Source organism: Pelophylax lessonae, assembly GCF_965119305.1.
Source record: "Pelophylax lessonae genome assembly, chromosome: 3".
In the NCBI taxonomy this organism is placed as follows: domain Eukaryota; kingdom Metazoa; phylum Chordata; class Amphibia; order Anura; family Ranidae; genus Pelophylax; species Pelophylax lessonae.
In genome coordinates, this window is record NC_138770.1 from 645,295,158 (window position 1) to 645,318,665 (window position 23,508).

A 23,508-nucleotide genomic window follows, 5' to 3' on the forward strand; every position below is an offset into this window, starting at 1 on the left:
ATTATGCTTACGGAAGAGCGGGTACAATGGGGGATGACAGCTCTGATTTATCTCCAGCTCTGACAATATAGGAGTTGATTGGAGCCTAAAGGCAAATAGACTGTGCACTTTAAAAAATTCAGTTACTCCAGTTACTCCAGAGCTTAGTAAATGAGATTGCGCTTCACTTTGCAAAAAGTACCCAACCACATGCAAGGAATAAAAAAAGGAAAATAAAAAACTTTGCTTGCGCATAATTGTATGATGGGAGTCGGCAGAGATTTCCCTCATTTGCTAAGCTCTGGAGCAACTTCACTTGCAGAGTGCATAGTCTATTTGCCTATCAACGCCATAATCATGCATGCAGTGCTGCTGGGTGGGACATGCATTTAGACTGAACAGTCCAAGACCACAAAGCTTTTTTTAATGCCTATGTAAGCAGAGCTGAGTCACTCCAGATAAATAAATGAAGCCTCAGAGAATGGGACTCTCTGTAAATATCCATATTGCACCTGGGAAATCGTCAGAACTGAAGACTAGCAGCGCACAATAAGTACAAGTTGTTATAGCTGATGGACAGTAGCTTCTTTCTGTTCATAAACCTGCTTGCTCCTGCCCCTCAACATCTCAGAGCTGTGCAGTATCCCCTGCAGTGTCCATCACAGATTTTCCAGGTTAAAGCTTTAACCTAATTAAAGAGTAGAAGGAGAATACAGGGTAGAATCCTTGGTGCTGTCACGGAAGTCACTCACTGCTGAAGCAAAATGCTAAACATCTTTAAATAAGAGGAGATCTTACAGTCCAGTCACTCTGCTGACACTGCTGAGAATATATACAGCATTAGAATTTTATAATGATGTGTTTAGCTTTGCCATGTCTTACTTCCTTTTTGTCAGCTCCTGTCTTCAGCTGTCTGTCAATCAAAATTATAAATGCTGCCTAGAGATTTCTCTTTAATTAGGACTAACGACTGAAGAATACTGAACACACCCAACTCAGCACCACTCCATTCTAAAGGTATCGCAGAGCCAAAGGGTCCTTTCACACGGGCTTTCCGCCCAGGGGACTCTGTTTTGCTCAGCAGGGATTGACCTGCCGATCCCCACTGAGCAGGCGGATGACAGGTCCGTCTCTGCTTACTTTGCAGAGACGGACCTGTCAGATCCCTGCTCTCATCTATGGGAGATCGGATGAAAACGAACCACCTGTCTGTTTTCATCTGATCCTCCAGACAGATGGGAAAATAGGGTTTCCATCCATCTGGATTTCACAGACGGGATCGGATCAGATAGCAGCGGGTGTCAGCGGAGATGTCACCTCTGACATCCGAAGCCCCATAAGGGTGCATTGAGCTTTCGATCAGGCTTGCCTAAAAAACTGACAGGCGGACCCGGATCGGAAAGCCCGTGTGAAAGGGGTCAAAGGGGCCAAAGGGTCTAAATGATAGTAGCTAATGAAGGGTGATGCCAAGGGTTGTACCTAAAGTAATGCAAAAGTGGACAAAACTTACATAGGTGACTCAAATTTCACGTATTTGTGGATTTATCCTTCCTCTATAGAAAATCCTCATTCCCATTGCAGGTAAATAATGGATTCCAAGCAGAAGCAATGTGACATCAGTACTTGATGAAGGAGGAGTGCAGGCTGTTGGACATCCACAGAAGGCTACAGAATGTTAATGCAGACGACACATTGACAAAAGCAATATGCACAGATTGATGAAGGTTTTTTTTTTTTTTAATTCTTTTTATTGTTTTCAATAGAAAGAGAATTTAACAAAACAGCCTCTGGGCATTCCCCGGCTCGAAAAAAAACATCTAGATAGAAACAAAAAACTTAATTTGCTTGTTCCACCAACAGACAAGGATATATGTGGCCATCGATACCATATATGATATATGATCTCCCACTCCCCTACCCCACTCTCAGAAAAGAAAATTAGATCCCGGGTATTATAATTGAAGAGGACTCTCTATAAAGGTAAGCAGGAAAAAGGGTACCCTATAAGACATGATAGACTAGGTTATATGAGCATTTACTAGGTGTCATTAGTATGAGGGGATTGAATCCAAATATCCCACACTTTATCAAACTTGGCTGGGCAACCCCGCGAGACGTATGAGGCTTTGTATAATGGGATAGCATTGTTTATCAGCGCTTTCCAGAAATGTAAAGCGGATGTATACTGCCGAAAAAAAACAAACCCTGCAAGACAACGGCATAATGAGCTAGTATGCATCGCATACCTTAAAACGAAGCCCCGACATGGACGCCCGGACACCGCTGTGGGAGCTGATATGCTCCCTCGGCGTCTCTTCCGGGTTCGGCGGCTCCGGCGCTGTGAGTGACTGGAGCCGCGCTGACATCATGCGCGGGAGTCACTTTCCGGCAAGTAGCCGGCAAGGAACTCTGAAGGTCCGCCGGACCTTCAGAGCGCATGCGCTGCTAGCGTCAACGGCTGCATGCGGGGTAAATATCTCCTAAACCGTGCAGGTTTAGAAGATATTAATTGTACCTACAGGTAAGGCTTATTATAGGCTTACCTGTAGGTAAAAGTAAAAAAAGAGTATACTGCTGCTTTAATGAGGGTGGCCCATTCTTCTTCCAGTTGATGGTTATGGCTTTCCTTGCTAGACCTTTTAGCGTCCTGCTTGCTCGACGAAAAGCCAGGGAGCTCACTAGACCAAGCAAACACACCTCAAAGGACAACGGGTCTGGATAGCGGTTAAGGAGGAGGTGAAGTCTGTAACCTCCACCCAGAACCTCTTTACCTTGGGACAGGACCAAAACATATGATTGAAGTCGGCTACAATTTCAGTACATCTCCAACAGTCGGGATAGGCCCCAGGGTATGTTGTGTTGAGACGATGTGGTGTCAGGTAGGCCCTATGCACGATTTTAAATCATATTAGGCCATCTCTAACCGATACAAATTGTTGAAAGGGGTATTACCATAAATCTTCCCAAATCTTCTAAATCAGGGAATTGCACGTGCCATTTGGAGTATAAACTTTCTAAACCAGAATGAACATAGGGTAAGAGGAATTTATATATGTTAGACCAGGGTTCTGGGCGGGGTCCTGAATCCATTGCGATTTGACTGCTCTGGCTCTCTGTAATTTGCGCGGGCTCGCACAGCACAATTTAGGCGGGTCCGCTCTTAGTGATTTCTGGTTCATCGCGACCCACTCAAACACAGCTCGCGACCCACCAGTGGGTCCCGACCCACAGTTTGGGAACTCCTGTGTTAGACAATGGTTTCACTAGGGTGTTATTTCTCAGTAGGGTTTCTAAGTTACCTTGAATAATATTTATCCCTGTGTATCAAATTGAGTGGAAAAGGCATGCCTGAGTTGCAGGTAACAGACAAATGATGAAGACGTTTAAATGAAGGGAAATCAGTACTGAAGACAAGCCACACAGTGGGAGACCATCAATGTGGGACAGCCTGCACCCCTCCTTCAATAACTCAATGACGGCACTTTGCTTCTGCTTGGAATCTATTATTTGCCTGTCACACTAAGTCAGGAGGCTTAGAGCTACAAAGCACCTCTCCCTCTTCATTGCAGGATTTCATTATATTTCTGATCTCAACAGGTATTTTTTCACACTTATCAAACAGGTATATAAAAAAAAACTATTTCAAATGTATATTTTGAAGACCAAAACGGAACAAATAAGTTGTTTGTTGTTGGGGTTTACATACAATTTAAAGTGAACCTATTGTTATGTTAGGAGGTAGTAGGTGGCTTAAAGCGGAGTTCCGCCCAAAAGTGGAACTTCTGCTTTGAGTACCCCTGACATGCCATGTTTGGCATGTCTTTTTTTTTTTTTTTGGGGGGGGGGGGGGTGGGCGGGTACCTAAGTTTGACAGGTACCCGCTCTCAATTCCACTCGTTCCGCTCGAGTCACCTAGGCGGAAGTTCTCCTCTCCCCTCCCTCCCTGCAATCTTCTGGGACATGTCAGAGGTCTCCGATGATTGCCCGGCCGTTCAGGTCACGCAGCGCTACTAGTGCATGCGCAGTGCACACCCGTCTGTGAACCTCAAATCTGTCACAGCCTGGTGCCCATGCTAGTTCTGCCGGCGCTGCCAAGAGGAGAGTGAAAGGAGCGAGGCTTCGGGCGGCCGCATCGCTGGACCGTGGGACAGGTCAGTATGTGTTAAGTCAGCAGCTACACTTTTTGTTGCTGCTGACTTTTAATAAACACAAAAATGAGTGGGACTCCACTTTAAAGAAGATTTCCATGTTTGCCATTTTTTTCATAGTTACATTGGCCCAGCTTGGATCAATGTAACTATGTATATACCATAACTGTGGGATCCCTCTAGAACAGGGCTCTCTAACTGATGGCCCTCCAGCTGTTGCAGAACTACAGGTCCCATCATACATCTGCCTATGGGAGTCATGCTTGTAACTGTCAGCCTTGCAATGGGAATTTTAGTTCTGCAAAAGCTGGAGGGCCACCAGTTTGAGACCCCTGCTCTGTAAGCTGAAAATCACTGTAGTGGACACTTACTCCAGTGATCTCCACTAGCTTCTGGGTTCTGTGCTGAGCGGCTGTCGTGTTGCATTTTGAACACAAGTTGGCTGCTCAGCTTCGTTTTCTCAGTGAATGCAAAGCTTTTTCTGATTGGATGAGGTGGGAAACTTGATATCACCTCTCTGCCTTCACACCTCGACCAATTGGAGAACATTTTGAATTCATTAAGAAAATGCACCGCATTCTCTGAATGGCGCCTGTGTGTCATTCATGCAGCGGGGCAGCCACTCAGCACAGGACCCAGAAGTTAGTGGAGATCACTGGAATAATGGTGACTACTACAGTGATTTTCAGCTTCTAGAAGTATCCCGCAGGTGTGGTATATGCTTAGTTACATTGGGCCAAACTACCACACCTGGAATTATTCTTTAAAGAAATTTGCGCTTTGCCAATGGAGGGCAGAACAGATTTGTTTTAATGCTTCTCGTCCTGATAGGGAATAGTCATCTGGGAAAGGAAGGGCCAGCAGTAGGATCCAATCTGATTCTGCTGCAGTTTATATGCACTGACGTTAATATACAGACAGGAGGAAAGATCTGCAACACACTTCCTACAGTCCGTTTATAAGTGGTTATCTGCTGGGTGTACTGTGCCAGAGGGCATGTGCAAGCAATTGTGGGTGAATGGTAATGGCTGTCAGTTTAAATCCTATGACCGCAAATTAGATTTAAGTAATTTGTAGGTGAGACCAATAAAATGAAAAACGTTCTGTGTTTTACATACAAGTATTGAAGCTTTTGTGTGTAGTATCCAAAGAAAGATGATCTGTTACACAAAATGAAAAAAAAAAAAGGTCATTCTCTAAAATACAAAAGAAAAATAGGCTATATTTAAGATCCCTACGGTCTCTTATTCGTCTCCTTTCTGTACAGAGAAGTTGAAAGCTGTATTTATAATTTTATCTTACAGATCAGCAACCGAGAACTCTCTGATCATCATTGACGAGTTGGGCAGAGGCACCTCCACCTATGACGGTTTTGGCCTGGCCTGGGCAATTTCCGAGTACATCTCTACTAAAATTCAGGCCTTTTGTTTGTTTGCCACTCACTTCCATGAACTAACCGCTCTGGCTGATCAGGTGCCAACTGTGAACAATTTACATGTGACGGCTCTTACAACAGACGACACGCTGACCATGCTCTACCGAGTCAAGCAAGGTGAGGAAGAAAAATTCCATGAAATCCATAGAGCGTATCACAAATGTGCAACACAACCAACATACTCAAGGTTTCTTATTTAACGCCACCTTCCTTATCAACAGTATGGAGGTTTTACCTTATGAATTTGCTGCAGCTATAGCCAAATACTCTAAAGCTATTACAAGAGCTTCGTGCATTTGTCAGGAACCACAATGTAAATGTCAAAGGTTTTCATGAATTTGATGCAGAGCTCCTGACTACATCCACACTGTCAGAAATGTGTCATTATTGCCTTATCTAATCACCCCCAATGTCAATTGCTCTTGCTGCTGTTTCTTACATTGTTTTTCTATATTTGAGGATCAGTCATTTCTGTAAAAGTACAGAACCTTCATTTAAAAGTGACATAAAAGATAACTGCAGTGGCAAACTTTTATTGCTAAATGTATTTAAAAGAGAAGTTTAAAAAAAAAAACATACTCCCCTCCATGCTGAAGCATCAATCTGATGCTGCAAGCTGTCCCCGGCCGGCATTGAGAATGGTGGCTGTCAGTCAGTTCTCTCTGCTCTGCCCCTCCCGGAGCTCACGGCTGAAGAGGGGACAGGAAAAGCTTGCTCAAGCTCTCAGCAATGCACTGAAAGCCTGGGCCAGCAGTTAATCAGGCTTCCGAGTGGATACTGACAATATGGTCGGGATTCTTCCGGAGCCTGGAAAGGCTCTGTGACATCAGCTGACAGCGAGTTTTAGCCTGCTGTTTGCTAAATTCTGGGTCACAGGAGAGCAAAATTAAGTGCACTCCTTTGACCCAGAAGAGAAGTATGGTCAAAAAAGACACATTTATCTCTTAGCCTAGCTAGGCTCAAACTGAGGCCAGTTTAAAATTGTGCAAGTTTAGCTGAACTCTTTTTTCAGTCTGACTTTAGGGGCAATTTCAGACATCTCTGCGGGTTTCTGCACAAATGTCTATTGAAATTGCCCCCCAAAGTCGCCAAAGGTAGTAAAGAAACTACTTTTGGGAAGCCATGCCAACTTTGCAGACGATGGCAATTCCGGCAGTTGGCTCCAATTTGACATGTCAAATCACATGTCAGAACGGACCAGTGTGAACATGGGCTTAATGCTTTCTTCATTACGTTGCAAGGGTGTTTCCACAAATTGTATTTATTGAAGCTCAGTCATCAAATAACGCTTAACAAACCTAAACTTATGAAAAAACTTGAAGTACTTTTTTGGCAATTCACCGCAATGCACCAAGCATACTGTATGTGATGCATCCTGGCGCTGATCTGTTTTACAATGTATACTGTATGTTCATTGGGATGCTATTCGGAATGAATGGTAGCACAGATGTACAATGCAGTCAAAGTTGTTGAGCCTGCACTATTCCAGTGCATAGAAAACTTAAAACTGATGGATTTATTCAGGGATGCAGACACATTACACTACTGCAATGCCTTTTATACCAACATGTTTAATGGTCTGGTCACTTTATTTTTGTTTAATATGTGTTTATTTGAAAAAGGAATTGAATATTACAACAATTGACAATCAAATAAGCAATGAAAATAACATTTTCTGAAAGTACAAGGTGACACAAGTATGAGTCAGAACACAAGGGTTATGCAATCTGTGGGGCAGAAATATAGCGTTGGGTAATTGCCTGGGACTGAGTCAAGAACAACTGCAGTTAAACAGTATCAAACAGTAGTGGAATCCAAAGCAAAAACAAAGATAAAATAATTAGATCACAGTCGTATTATAGAGAAAATGGAGATAGAAAAGCGTAGGGCAGAGGAAAAGATGAGATGAGAAAGAGGCTAAGAGGGACAGGGGGAAGAAAAGGACTGGTCACTTTTTTTTTTTTAATCTTGAATATACTATTTCATATTTACTAAGGAGCTTTGATGTCGAACTGCAAAGTGACAATCTTATAATCGGTCACCCGCCCAGCCATTGATTTTTACCTGTCAAGGATTCCCATTCCATTTTCTAGCAAGGGCTTACAGTCCTAACCAGGGATCCTCAAACTACGGTCCTCCAACTGTTGCGGAACTACACATTCCATGAGGCATTGTGAAACTGACATTCACAGACATGACTAGGCATGATGGGAATTGTAGTTCCTGAACAACTTTAGGGCAGTAGTTTGAAGACCCCTGGTCTAAACCATGTGTGGTTTCTGTGTTAAATCTTACACTGGGCTAATGACCTTCTTTGACATTGTTCTGTCTTGAATGGAAGTGACAGATTCTCTATTGACCATATTTGGTTTTTATCACTTCGTGTTCCGGTTGACCGGAGGTGTAGTAGAAGGGTGTCTCTTTCTTAAACAGTTTGCACTAATGAGTGTTCACTCCTCTAATCCACCCAAAGTCCAGGTCGGTGTGTTTATGTTGTTCCTGAAACCCTTCAGCCGTATTTTGAGCTGCAGATGAATGTAGCAGTAATACTGAACATGTCAATAAGACGGGAGTGTTTGCTTTGGGGGTGAAGCCATGTTGGTGCAGTGTTCATTGATCTGTTTGTTTAAGACTTGCTGATAATTGAGTTTTCTCCGGACTGCAGTAGCTGACAAAATGATGTGCATGGATTGTGCTAGATGACAGGACTCCAATATAAATAGGAACAGTTACACCTGAGTATATGCAGGAATCTATATATATATATATATATATATATATATATATATATATATATTTTTTTTTTTTTTTTTTTTTTAAATGATCATTTTCTTATGCTTATGAAAGATTGATGTTGTCCCCTTTTATCTAACTTTACTTTCTTTGTCTGAGCCTGACAATTTTGCTTGAGCGTCGGGGGATGTGAAGGATGAAGGTGATGTGAGTGCATTCTAGACAGTGTCCATTGTTTTCCGAGACGGCTGACACTTGCTGGTCTCTGCTCGCTGTACTTGCTAACATCACCTGATGTTAACCTTTGTGTTTTTATAACTATTGTTCTTAAGGCTTATTGTTCGGTGACTGGATCACTTGTTTACAGCCAGCTACACTCCACAGTCTGTATATAGACAAACCTTTTAAATACCTGCAATAAAATAGTTTGCCCATAAACATGCATGTCTGCTCTCCCTCATCATGCAAAGCCTGAATAGAACCGACGAGTGGAGAGAGGTTGGAGGGAGATGTAAAAGGAAGCAGAGTAGAAGCTTCAAGCTGTGACTTTGCACAGGAGTAGCAGTATAGAGATCAGTACAGGGTTTCGAACCAATTGCATGTGCCCTTTCCAACAATAAAAGGCAGGCTCCATCTGGGATCACTCAGACTAGACTCGCAGTCCTGTCACAGTCCTATCTAAAATTGATGAACCAGGTGACTGTCATCTGCTGTCTCGTGGATACCTTTACATTTCGACACAAGATGTGAGAACTTTATACCTGCAGGCTATATTCACATTTATATAGGTTGTGGTGCTGCATGATTAAATCCTGCTGTATCAGTCGTGCTATTTTCAGCAATGTGTTTCCTTCATATAGATTAATAACCCATGTTAAAGTGTTACTAAACCTAGGAGCCTACAGTCACTATATCTGGTCTCCACGGTACACAGAACATGGAAATGCAATTATTTTAGTAAATATAAACTGCTAAATACCTTTTCTCATCAGCAGTATATAGCAGTCTTGTGACTTCTATCAGTGTGTGGTTAAAGCTTGTAGGAGGGGTTTTCGTTATCCCACAATTGTGCTATGAGAATGCAGGGCTCCTGACCCGCTGTCTGGACAGTGCTGATTGGCCCTCTGCTGACCACATACTCACTGCCAAAAAATAAAAACCTCTATCAATACACACCAAACTGAGCATGTGCAGCCTGCCCCCTGGCTTGTAAATATCAGATTATTTTTTGTATACATGGGAAGAAAATGATCAGAGAAGACAGCATCAAGCAGCCTTTTTACTCAATGCAGAAAATGTAGCCCTTAGGTTCCACAGTGAGTATAACAAATATGCTTTACTGCATATACAGACTGATTTTACTGTTGTGGGTTTAGTAACACTTTTTTTTTTTTTTAAACAAACGTTTATTGAGTACATCACAGATTAAAACAAAAACAGGTACAGTCGCCGTCAGTGAAAACATTACTGAAGCTGGTGGTACAGGAAGTAAGGTCAGGTAAATGGAGAATATTGTGCTAACCCCCCCGATCCGCAGAAATTCTGAGGAGCCGGGAGGGATCGCAATGGTAAACAAAAAAAACAGATAACAGTAATAGAGGTAGGATACCACAATAGTAAGCCAGCAACTGTGGAGCATCAAGCTAAACGTGCGCTGCGGGTGCTGGCGAGATCCCAAGGGCACAATATGGGTATGCCGCGACCAAGTCAAACAACCGTATTTAGGTGGTGGACGTAGCAGGGGCTTCGAGCCATTTATCCCAGATCTTATACCTTTTTGGACATCTTCTATTAGCATAGAGGACCTTTTTATATGGGAGGGTGACATTAACGGCCGCCAACCAGGAAGACAGGGTAGGAGAGGCTGGTTGCATCCACTTTAGGGCGATCGGTTTCCTAGCAGTGAATAAAGTTTCACGGAGAAAGTGAAGTGTCTGTTTTTGTCTGTGTTTTTGTCTGTGTCTTCATTAGGGAAAATCCCAAGGATGCATAACTTGGGATCCAAGGAGACAGGGCAGCCCATGCAGTCGTGGAGGAACTGGATAACCTGAGTCCAGAATCCCTGCATGTCCGGACAATGCCAGATTATGTGGCCGAACATGCCCGGGGAGCGCAAGCATCTAGGGCATGCAGAGGAGCGGCAGGAATCGAACCTAGCCATCCGCACCGAAGTAAGGTACGATCTGTCGGTGATATAAATTTGCGTGAGCCTATCCGACAGCTTCGGGGGAGACAAGCGTACAGGCCTCCAAGGCTTCACTCTAGTCTTCCTCCTCCAGCTTCCCAACATCCCCCACCCAGGATCCCCGAACACCATACGCCAGGTCGCTCACCTGCTTGATACCCAGCATATCATACAATTGAGAAATTAGTTTGAGGTAGTCCTGACCTCTAATCATGTCCAGTAACTCAACTGAGGGTAAGGCAGGGAAATCATTAAAAAATTGTGCCCGCAGGGCATGTGTGATCTGCAAATAGTAAAAGCGCATAGAGGCCGGGAGCTGAAATTCCCCCTGAATCAGGGGAAACTGCTTGATGGCACCACCTGAAATAACGTGATAGCAGATATATCCCCCTAGTAATCCAGATACCAGGGTCCGGAATATGAAGGAGTTCTGATAAATGACGATTATACCACAGGGGGGGTCATAGAATGCAGATGGTTTTTACTGGGCGGACGGTCCGCTTTAACATAAAAGTGGTCCCAGCGGCGTGAGAGAAAACGATCCGGTCCGATGGCATCCTAGGCAGGAAGTGGAGTGAGAGCAAGTCGACCTCACTCCACTCTATGGCTTTGGAGGACCGGAGCGATGTCATACATCGCTTCCTCCCAACGGCCTTAAAGGGCCTATTTTTTTTCATCATGGAAAAAAAAGACTTTTTTAGTGTAGCTGTGAGATAATGAGGTCTTTTTGACCCCAGATTTCACAATAAAGAGTACCTGTCCTGCTTATTTATATTACAAGGGATGTTTACATAGGAATAAAGGTGATCAAAAAAAAATATTTTTAAAGGGACAGTGTAAAAATAAAAAAGTTAAAAAAAAAAATTAAATCGCCCCGTCCCTCCGAGCTTGCGCGCAGAAGCGAGCGCATACGCAAGTTGCGCCACATATCTAAGCGGTGTTCAAACCACACGAGGTATCACCGTGATCGTTAGAGGGAGCGCAATAATTATAGTCCTAGACCTCTGTAACCCTAAACTGGTAATCTGTAGAAATATTTTAGTAGTCTAGGCAGGAAAGTTTGAATACACATGCCCAGGGGGCTGTCCATCCAGGCATGAACACCCACTGCACAACCCAGCACATAAGTTCCTTATGCCTTGCACTCTCTGGATGTGGTTCGGGCAATAAGGGTTTATCTGACAGTTACTGAGTCCTTCAGGAAGTCGGACTCTTTGTCCCTCCGGACGGTCCTCGCAAAGGTTTGGCTGCATCCGCTGCGACCATTTCAAGATGGATCAGGCAGGCGGTTGTTCAGGCTTAGTCGATCAAGGGTCAGGTTCCTCCTTTCCCTGTGAAGGCGCATTCTACTAGAGCGCTGAGTGCCTCTTGGGCTTTTCACCATCAGGCCTCTGTTGTACAAGTTTGTAAGGCAGAGACTTGGTCATCTGTGCACACCTTTACCAAATTTTACAAGGTGGATTTGTTGGCTTCCTCGGATGCCTCTTTTGGCCGCAAGGTTTTGCAGGCTGCTGTTTCTTAAGAAAATGTTTGTTTGTACTTCTTTGGGGTCTTTTATCTGGGTGAGCTCCTGTTTGGGCTCCATGTTGCCCTGTTGGCTACGTTTAGCCTTTTGGAGTTGACGTTACTGTCTGGTTGTATTTTCCCACCCCTCATGCCTACACTGCTTTGGGACGTCCCACTAAGCTCATGGAGATGAGGCTGCATCGGTTGATAGAGAAAATAAGATTTTTGTAAGATCTTACTGTAAGATCTTTTTCTCTTATGTCCATTGACAGACGCAGCACCCGCCTCTCTGTTTGGGGTTGGTTCTGTTGTCTTCACTGCTTTTAAACTAAACTGATGTGCTGGGTTGTGCAGTGGGGGTTTATGCCTGGAGGGACAGCCTCCTGGGTGTGTGTATTCAAATCTTCCTGCCTAGACTCCTCCTGATGGGAGGAGCATAAACCCACTCAGCTCATAGAGATGAGGCTGCGTCTGTCGATGGACATCAGAGAAAAAGATATTACGGCAAGATCTTACAAAAATCTTACTTTTTCCCAAAAGAATTGCGTTTAAAATACTGCTTTATTTGCTAAAATAAATAAATAAATACATATATATATTTGGGGGTTCTAAGCCATTTTTTAGCAAAAAATAACTGATTATAACTTGTAAACAAGTGTCAGAAATAGGCCTGGTCCTTAAGTGGTTAAAGGCACACAGGAAGTCTTAGGCTCCATGTACACGGGACGTTGTTAAAAGTCCCTTTGAATGCTGGAATTTTTAGGACGTTTCGGTCACGTTTGTACCCGCGTTTAGCGGGCGTTTAGCAGCGTTTGCGGGCATTTGCGTTTAGAAGCGTTCCTAAAGGTCAAAAAAATTATTCCCCTTTAAAATGGAAAAACGCGAACGCTAAACGTGGGTCATCGCGTTCGGACGCGTCCAGACGCGTTTGTGCGTTTGAAACCCTGGGAAACACACGTTCGAACGCAAATAATTGCGTTCTAAAAACAGTCCCTGAACGCAACTGCCTGCAAATGACTGTAAACGACCTGGTGTACATGGACAGATAAGATAACATGTAGATGGGTTCAGGGGCTTCTGAAAAAAACGCCCAACTGCTCCTAAACGGCCATTTCCAGCGTCCCGTGTACATGGAGCCTAAAACCTTCAGGTTATGTTGCCATCTACAGGCGAATTGGACACTGGCAAAAAAAACAAAAAAACTGTAAGCCAGTTCAGGGTAATGCCCCGTTCACACTGGGGCGATCCAACTTCCTGGGGCGACCTCACAGGTCGCGGCGCGCTGCTCGCTTCGCGACCTCGGAGCGGCCGGCACGGACTTCATAACATTGAAGTCAATGCAGGTCGCTCCAGGTCGCCCCAAAGAAGCTCCGGACTCTTTTTCTAAGTCGGAGCGACTTGTGTCGCTCCTATTAGAACGGGTCCACAGCTTCTCTATGCCAGGCGACCTACGGCGACCTGTCAGGCGACCAGGTCGCCTGACAGGTCACCCCAGTGTGAACGGGGGCTTAAACCCTTCCTGCTACCAACATGCATTAGGCTGGGCATACAGTATACAATTCTCTTGCACATATTTTTTTTTTTAGATGTATTAAAACAATGTAATATGGGGTCAAACCTAAACGCTATTTCTATGCAATCAGGCAGACCCTTGCACTACATATTTGAAGGTAAATGTAAAGTAAATGTAACAAGAAAATTGTATAATGTATGGCCAGCCTTAGTTTTTACCTGTGTCCTAGGGGGGTGGACTCTTTTATTCAGCTCTGCTGTTGTAAAAACTAACCTTTTTATTTTACTAAGACTTTTTTCTGTAATCTAGACTCTTTATTAGGGCTGCAACTAACGATTATTTTCATAATCGATTAGTTGGCCGATTATTGCTTCGAATAATCGACTAATCGGATAAAAACCTAGAAGAAAAAAAAAGTGTATAATTTAGTTAATATTCTTGAATATCTATATGCAGTGGTAAATATAAATATCCAGCTATATAGTTGGATATTTAACCCACTCTGAAACAGATATATGTATTATTAGAGGTTTAAATGTGGTACATATCAGACTCCGAGATCAATATTTTTAAAAGACCTAAAACACTGTTTTGCAAATTTTCAGACCGGATTGGTATATAATCATGATAGACTCCCTTATTAATAGGCAGGTAGTTTGATACAAGCTCCCTGTTCCTGCTGTCACTTATGCTGGTAATACACAAACTAAATTTTTTTTAGAAAATTTTTAAAAACATTCATCCGATTTTTCTTACCATTAGTGTATATTGGTGTCCGGTGTCAACCACAGTGACAGAAAAATTTGAAGGAGCAGAATAGAAAACTTCTCGATCAAACAAATCTTCAAATAGTGTATGTGGTTTTTGCTCAGAAGTTTTATTTATTTTAAAATTTATTGTTAAAAGCAAGTGGAATTTTCAAACACTCGTCCATTCAACAAATATACAAATCATTTTTGAACAAATATAGATGCAAATATTTTTGTCCAAAAATCCAATACATGTATGGGAAGCAGAAGGCCTTTAGTAGCAGCAGCAGCAGCATGCTTTTTTTTTTTTTCATGTGTATGTATATAAAAAAAATATGCCCAGAAGTCGGATATGCAGGATATTTTAACTGGGAGTCAGACATGAAGGTATATGAAGGGTGGAGGGGGGAAAATTAACATTTTTTTATTAAAGTAGTACTAAAAGCTGAGACTTTTTTTTTTTTTTTTTTTTTAATGGATATAATAATTTTAAATACAGTATAATGCACAATACTAATAAACTTTTACTTTAAATGTAATTGTAATGCCTTATATCACCTCTAGTCTATCGGCCTCCACTTTCTCTGGGTTCAGATGCTGATCTTCCCAGCAGAGCCCTTACAGTGATTGTAAATTTTGGATTTTTTCTTTTTAACAACAATCTTGTCATACTTATCCTCTCTGTGTAATGATTTTTCACAGAGCAGCACTGATTCTCCTCTTCTGCCCCCCCCCCCATGGCACTTCCAGCCCCTTCTGCCTTCAAAGTGCCCCTATAGGAAGCAGTAAAGTATAGTACTGTACAGAGTGTCCCTATAGCAAGGTTAAAAAACCTCTGCCTTTAGAATCACTTGGTTCCTTCTCTTGCCCAGGACTACATTTCCCATGAGGCATTGCTCCTCACACATTCGCAAGTTCTCTGTCATCTACTGACATGTATGGATGGTTTACTGACTGAGCTGTATGTGTGTTGCACTGTATTTTCTGATATGTAAACAAATAATGCATTCTGTATGAAGGACAACTAATTGGCTGACCATTAATCGATTACGAAAATAGTTGACAACTATTTTCATAATCGATTAGTTGACGATTATAATCGATTAGTTGTTTCAGCCCTACTCTTTATAACACTGTTGGAGGCTCCCCCTCCAATCAGCAGCTATCTGCCACCATGGTATCCTGGGCCCGACATTTGGACTGTACCACACCCCAGACTTTGCTGGATTGGATGTGGCAAGTGACAGTCCTGTGATAAGTTAACTGCAGAGCGCTAACTTATACAGGACTGCCGTTGCCTTTTTACTTGCCCTGTCTTTGAAGACTTTTAGTGAGTAAGCTAATTGGCCTGAGCCCCCTGAGTTTCCCTCATTTATGGTGATTGCTGGGAGCCATCATTACCCATTTTCTATTAGTTTTGCCATGAAAGGGGTTAATGCTCTGGGAGTGCTGAAGTAATCTCTTTAGTGTAGTGTTGTAGATGTGCACTCCTCACACTTTTTCCCTCCATGTAACAATCAAGAAAGAATCTCCCTGCTGCTAAACATGCTTGCAGAGAGACACGTGCAACTTTGATCCTTTCCTGCCTACAGTGACTTTGGTCGTGACTGGCCCTCACCTGCTACATCAACTGTCAGAGTTTATTTTATTACAGGCACTTACAGAATATAGTGCTGTCAATGTACACAGCATTTTACATTTACATTAGTCCCTGCCCTGAAGGAGCTTACAATCTAATGTGCCTAACTCAAATTCATCCATACATATGTTAGGGCCAATTTAGGCAGGTGCCAATTAAAGTGATATTAAAGTCTTTAAAAGTCTATAAAAAAAAAATTACAAACACCTTATACTTACCTGCTCTGTGCAGGGGTTTTGCACAGAGCAGCCCTGATCCTCTTCTCAGGTCCCGCACTGGCGCTGATGGCCCCATCCCTCCTGCCAAGTACCCTCAGAGCAAACTGTCTGCATTTAGGGTAAGTATGGGGGGGGGTGGGGGTTTGGGTGGACTGCTGCACAGAGGAGTTTTTACCATCATGCATTCTATGCATAAAGGTAAAAAAAACTTTCTTTGTGCAGCATAGATTGCATGAAGGTAAAAAACCTTCTCTGAGATGGTACAGGGTCCCATCTCTGCTTAGCAAGATGTTCCCTGGGACGTCGAACACTTGCTGGAGGTGCCTAGAGGAAAGGGGTACCCTCTTGCACATCTTCTGGTCGTGCCCTCGGCTCCGCGATTTCTGGACCGCGGTCGGCTCCCTACTGAGGGATCTCACCGATCATACGATCCCAGATAACCCGGCCTTCTTTCTTTTAAAACTGTCCAGCATCCCCATGAGAAAATACAAGAAATCAGTTGTCCCACACGTTTTGTGTGCGGCAAAGTCCTGTATTCCACTCTACTGGAAAACGTCCCAGTCGCCCACCATTAGGGACTGCATGCGCAGGCTGGAAGAGATTAATAGGATGGAAGATCTGACCCTTACGGCGCTGCACAAACGTGACAAATAAGAGCGGGTATGGAGCTATTGGAATGTGTTCATCCTCTCTGACGGGGAAATCCCTGATGTGCTCCTGAGCCATGGGGCTTTGGGAGATCGTCCTGCCCGGCGCGGAGCAGTAGCTCTCTCCATCTACCCCTTCCCACCTTCCCAACCCTGCTTTCCCTTCTTCCTCCCTTCTCCCTCTTTTTTCTCTTGATCCTTTTGTAGCCACAAGTACCGTGGACCAATGAGATATCTAGTGAGGCAGTTTATCTAGCCACGATTTATTGCCAATATTCTACCGTATGCACGAGAACTTCCCGGTGCCCTGGGCACGGCTCACTCCCTCAGGGACTAATGATACATCTCTTACTTATCTACTGAAGTATCTGTTTTTGGTGCTGCTACATGACATCCTGTGTTAGCGTTGTATTCCCACGAGGATTGTATGTTTTTTCATATGTCTTTATTTTTTGGTCTCTGTGGATGCCTTTGTACATTGCCTGTTTTTTGTTTACCATGCTTTGTTACCTTCTTCTGTTCTATTCTAAAATAAAATATTTGAAAAAGAAAAAAAAACCTTCTCAGTGAAGCATAGATTGCATGAAGGTAAAAAACCTTCTCTGTGAAGCATAGATTGCATGGCGGTAAAAAAAAACTTCTCTATGCAGCATAGATTGCATGAAGGTAAAAAAACTTTCTTTGTGCAGCATAGATTGCATGACGGTAAAAAACCTTTTCTGGGAAGCATAGATTGCATGACGGTAAAAAACCTTTCTCTTACGTCCTCCGACAGTCGCCGCCCCTTCCCAATTCGTCACCAATGGGTATTGACCTTTGCTCCGTAGGAGTAGCTAGGCAACAAGAATTGTTAATACAAAGCTTTTTACATAGACACACCCCTAGGGGCTGTCCCCTCAGTCAATACCTCCCTGCACCAGCATTCCCAACTCAGTTTGTCTTTGCCTAGCTTAGGAGTGGCTGGCTGTCCTGTGCTGGGGCTCTGTCTCAGCCTTCTACCCTTTATTTGATTTTATTTCAAGTGTTTTTTTCTCTTTTCCTTGTTAGCTGTTATTTTGTCAGCTTTAGTTTAGGGATCTTCTGATGAAGAATCATCATGCGGAGCTGGGTCTCGGACTGGCCGCCCTGCATCCCAGGGCTGATAGCCAGATGGATCCCCAGCCTGCCATCGAGCGTTCAGCTTAGGTTTTACCCTGGCACATTGAACGACCCATCCCTGTTCGCTGCAGGGATGCTGCCTGTGAGGTGGCTACCTCACTGGACGCCGTGACTGCGGTCCGCAAGCGTCCTGGCTGCGGCACTCCCTGTCTACCCTGATAGCGGTTTGTTGCTGGAGACGGTTCCCCACGCCATCTGGTACAGTAAGCACCTTCTGTGTGGGGACCTTCTGTGTGGGTGTCAGTCTGTGTAGTACCCCCCATGTCTGTGTAACTGCGGGCTCCCTGTCAGATCCCTGTGTGGCTGCATGCCTGTGGGCTGCGAGGGGGGGGCCATCCTGCTCTGCTGTTTTATTATGCTCTGAGTGCAGTTTGAGTGCAGACGTGTGTGTGTGGTGATTGCTGCGGCGATCCGCCATTTTATTTGAATGTATACTGTGACCGGCCCTGTCTCTATGCAGCACCGTGTTTTGGCGCCATTCGCCGCCATTTTGGCGGGCGATACTGTCCATGCACATGGCGGCGCCATTTTATTGTAGCCTTTTTTCCTCTGCCGAGCGGCCATTTTGCTGGAGCCTTCCATAGGCTATATCTATCAGTCAGCATTGCATCACTTCCTCTTTCCCCCGGGAACAGCGATCGGTGGCAGCAGTCTGGTGTGCTCTCTCCAGGTTTTTGCCTGTCTGTCCTGTCATTCCTTGCTCAGTGTTTGTGTATCCCTGCGGGGTCAGTGCATACAGCAGTGTGCGGTGGGCTGCGCTCGCCGTGGTTTTAAAGGGCCAGTACCTTTATTGCTTTTCTGTACTGGGGCATGGATTCTCAGGATAGCAAGTTTCCCCCCGCCCTGGTGGGGGACCAGGGGGCTGCTGCACCCCCCGAGGGGGCCGATCTGACCACTGTAGTGGCTTCCTTGTTGTCTCAGGTGCAGATGCTGCTGGCTGAACGATCCGCGAAAAGGGCCAGGTTATCCATATCCTCTGATTCAGAGGGCGATGTGGCTGCTGCGGCTGGCGTGCCCTTCTCAGGGTCCCGCTCATCTTTGGACCTTGTGGGGTCTGAGGGAGAGCCTGAGGTGGAGGGGGTTGATGTTTCTCCCCCTGGCTCGCCTGAAGAGCTTGCACTCATGAATGAGCTGATTGCTTCCATAAAAGACACCTTGCACCTGGAGGATGAGCCTACTCCTCCTGCTAGGACGTCTGCTTTTGGAACACAGAGGGCTCGCAAATCAGCGCAGGTTTTTCCCTGCCCTGCTGAATTTCACCATACGGTTAATGAACAGTGGCGCAATTTAAAGAAGCCTTTTACTGTGCCAAATAAGTTTAAACTGCTTTATCCGTTTGCGCCTGCCACTGACGAGCGTTGGTGTGTGGCGCCTCCGGTGGATCACGCGGTAGCCGTTTTGAACAAGGCTACTGCGGTGCCTTCTGAGGATGCCCCGGTTTTCCGGGACCCTACGGACAGGAGAATAGAGTCTCTTGCCCGTCATGCCTATATGGTGGCTGGTTCTATGGTGAAGCCTATATTTGCTTCCATTATGGCGGCACAGGCTGTTGCTGATTGGACCAAGATGCTCAGGCGCACCTTGGTGGCTGATTCCGCTCCACCTACCACGTTGGCTATGGTGGACCAGATCCATCAGGGCGTCATGTACTTGTGTGATGCGGATTTGAATTTAGCTCCCTTGGCTGCGCGCCTGTCCAGCGTGGCGGTACTGAACCGTCGTCTGATTTGGCTGAAGAATTGGTCGGTCGACCAATCTTCTCGCAAGACACTGGCGGATTTTCCCTACGCGGGGTCTCGCCTGTTTGGCGAGGCTTTGGATACCCTGATTAAAGGGGCTACGGGGGGCAAGAGTACTCTCCTGCCCCAGTCTTTCAAGAATAAGTCTTTCCGTGGTAAACGGAATTCCTCGTCTAGGTCCTCTCAGGGGTCCTTTCGTGCCTTTCGGTCGCAGACCAAGGGCAAGCCCTTCAAGGGCCAAGGCTCTCAGAAAATGCCGTGGGCGGGGAAGCAGAAGTCCGGCCAGTCCGGTTCGACTTCCCATACCACTTCCGCCTGAAGGGGTGCCCTCACCCGTTTCTGGGGTGGGAGGACGTCTGCGCGGTTTCCTACAACCTTGGCTGGCCCGAGTTCGGGACAGGTGGGTTCAGGAAATCGTTCGATCTGGTTACAAGATCGAATTTCTCTCTCGGCCGGCGGGCAGATTTTTTCCCTCAAATCTTCAGCTGTCTCCGGAGTGCTTGCAGGATCTGCACCTGGCGGTGCGGGACCTGCGGGCCCAGGGGGTGGTGGTCCCGGTGCCTCATCGGGACAGATTTCGGGGCTTTTATTCCAATCTGTTCACTGTGCCCAGAAAGGAGGGCAAAGTGCGTCCGATTCTGGACTTGAAAGCTCTGAACCGCTTTGTGCGGGTTCGCAAGTTTCGCATGGAATCCCTGCGCTCAGTGGTGGCTGCCCTGAGTCCGGGGGAATTCATGGCCTCCATCGATCTGAAGGATGCGTACCTACACATCCCCATTTTCGAGGGTCACCAGAGGTACCTTCGATTCGCCATTGCGGTGGATCACTACCAATTTGTGGCGTTACCTTTCGGTCTCGCTTCGGCTCCGCGGGTTGGCGCCGGTCCTGGCTCTGTTGCGAGCACAGGGCATTGCTGTCTTGGGGTATCTGGACGATATCCTGATAAGGTCAAACACCAGCCAGGGCCTGGTGACCGACCTGTCCACCACGATGCGGACTCTGCAGGAGTTCGGTTGGACCATAAACGTTCCGAAGTCGACTCTGTGTCCTTCGGTTCGGCTTCCCTATCTGGGAATGATTCTGGACTCTGTCCAAGCGAAGGTCTTCCTGCCGGAAGACAAGCTTCGGACTCTTCAGGACGAGGTCAGGTCCCTCAGGGACAACCGTCCCTCGTCTTTTCGGACATGCATGTGATGTCTAGGTCTAATGGTCTCCCTCTTTCGAGGCGATCCCTTTTGCCCAGTTTCACACATGGGGTCTCCAGGCGGAGATTCTGACCGAGTGGGACGGGCGGCCGCAATCCCTGGATCTGCGGATCTCGTTGAGCCACGGCACCAGAAGGGGTCTTCTGTGGTGGCTCCAGTCCCCGGCGGTGTCGGGGGCAAGTCTTTTCGTCCATTATCGTGGACGGTGCTCCCCGCGGATGCCAGCCTGTCAGGCTGGGGTGGTGTTCTGGGCGTTCTGTCCGCCCAGGGAACTTGGTCGGAGGAGGAGTCCTCACTTCCGATCAACATTCTGGAATTGATAAAGCTTTGTCTTCTGCGATGGACGGACCGGCTTCAGGGCCGTCCGGTTCGGGTTCAGACGGACAATGCCACCGCGGTGGCTTACATCAACCACCAAGGGGGCACCAGGAGTGCCTGGGCGGCTCGGGAAGTGGCCGACATTCTATCCTGGGCCGAGACGCATGTCCTGGCGATAAAGGCCATTCACATTCCGGGGGTGGAGAACTGGCACCAGGGAGAATGGTCCCTTCACCCAGATGTTTTCCAACTGTTGTGCGCGAAGTGGGGTTCACCAGATGTGGACCTGTTCGCGTCTCGTCTGAACAACAAGGTGGAAAGGTTCGTGGCAAGGACGCGCGATCCTCGGGCAGACGCCTCAGACGCGTTAGTGGCGCCCTGGCATCAGTATCGTCTGATGTATGCCTTTCCACCGATTCAGCTGCTGTCCAGGCTCCTTCGCAGGTTAGCCTCGGAACCGCACACGGTGATTCTGGTAGCGCCGGACTGGCCTCGCCGGTCCTGGTACGCAGACCTCGTAAATTTGGCGGTCGACGCTCCGTGGCGTCTGCCGCTTCGAGAAGATCTCCTGTCTCAAGGGCCGATATTCCATCCTGCTTTACAGTCGCTGGCTTTAACGGCCTGGCTGTTGAGAGCCAGGTCCTGAGGGATAGGGGTCTCTCCTCTGAGGTCATTCCCACCTTGAACAAGGCTAGAAAAGCCTCTTCGGGTAAAATTTACTACCGTACTTGGAAAGCGTATTTTGCCTGGTGTGAGGCCAGGGGGTATTCCCCTCGCTCATACTCGGTGTCGAGAATTTTGGCTTTCCTCCAAACTGGAGTGGACCAGCATTTGGCGTTGGCCACGATTAAGGGTCAGATTTCTGCGCTGGCCGTTCTTTTTCAACGCCCTGTGGCGTCTAATTCATTGGTTAGCACTTTTGTTCAGGGGGTGCGTCATTTGGCCCCTCCTAGGAGGGACCCTTTACCTCCATGGGACTTGAACTTGGTTCTGTCCGTGTTGCAACAGGCTCCCTTTGAAAAGATCAGGGAGATCTCGTTGTCTTTGTTATCCAAGAAGGTTGCCTTTTTGGTGGCGATCACTTCGACTCGCAGGGTGTCGGAGCTGGCAGCTTTGTCCTGCAATTCTCCCTACCTGGTGGTCCACAAGGATAAGGTGGTCCTGCGGCCTAACCCATCTTTTCTTCCGAAAAGGATTTTGGATTTTCATCTGAATGAAGACATTGTTTTGCCTTCGCTCTGCGCGAAGCCTAAGCATCCGAAGGAGGTTGCCTTACATTCCTTGGATGTTGTCCGGGCGATCAGAGTTTACCTGTCGTCCACGAAATCCTTTCGCAAGTCGGATTCTCTCTTTGTCCTTCCTGAAGGTCCTCGGAAGGGCATGGCGGCGTCGGCTGCGACCATCGCCAAATGGATCAGACAGATCATTGAGCAAGCCTATGCCTTGAAGGGGAAGGTTCCTCCATTCCCTGTGAAGGCGCACTCTACCAGGTCTTTGAGTACGTCTTGGGCTTTCCGGCATCAGGCTTCTGTGGCCCAGGTGTGTAAGGCGGCAACTTGGTCGTCCGTTCACACCTTCTCAAAATTCTATAAGGTGGATGTTCAGGCATCGGCTGATGCCTCCTTTGGCTGTAAAGTTATCAGTGCGGCAGTCTCCTAGGGTCCCTTGTTTTCATGGGCCTTTGGTTGTTGGGGTGTTTACCCCTGGGTTACTTGTTTTTCTGGGTTGTTGCTCCTGTTGAGCACGTTTTTCCTGTTGCCCAGTTGGTTCTCTTACTGTGGTAAGGTTCCTTTCTCTGATGTGGGTACTGCGTTGCCTTTTCTACGGTTGCGTCTCCCACCCCTCATGTCTTCACTGCTTTGGGACGTCCCATTGGTGACGAATTGGGAAGGGGCGGCGACTGTCAGAGGACGTAAGAGAAAACTGAATTTTTGTAAAATCTTACCGTAAAATTCCTTTCTCTGAGTCCTCCGACAGTCGCCGCCCCCCGCCCCTCTTTTGGGGTTTTTGTGTACTCTTACTGCTATGCTACCAAACTGAGTTGGGAATGCTGGTGCAGGGAGGTATTGACTGAGGGGACAGCCCCTAGGGGTGTGTCTATGTTAAAAGCTTTGTATTAACAATTCTTGTTGCCTAGCTACTCCTACGGAGCAAAGGTCAATACCCATTGGTGACGAATTGGGAAGGGGCGGCGATTGTCGGAGGACTCAGAGAAAGGAATTTTACGGTAAGATTTTACAAAAATTCAGTTTTTCTGTGAAGCATAGATTGCATGAAGGTAAAAAAACCTTCTCTATGAAGCATAGATTGCATGACGGTAAAAAAAAAAACCTTCT

The 23,508-nt window shown here is 46.1% G+C and overlaps 1 protein-coding gene across 1 annotated transcript in view; it reads left to right on the forward strand.

Annotated features, from left to right (window-relative positions):
- MSH2 (mutS homolog 2) overlaps positions 1-23,508 on the forward strand; it is a 287,390-nt gene that overhangs the window by 254,168 nt on the left and 9,714 nt on the right. Inside the window, exon 14 of the mRNA XM_082252339.1 lies at positions 5,432-5,679. Coding sequence (XP_082108465.1) covers positions 5,432-5,679 — 248 coding nt within the window. The remainder of the gene's footprint in view (positions 1-5,431; positions 5,680-23,508) is intronic.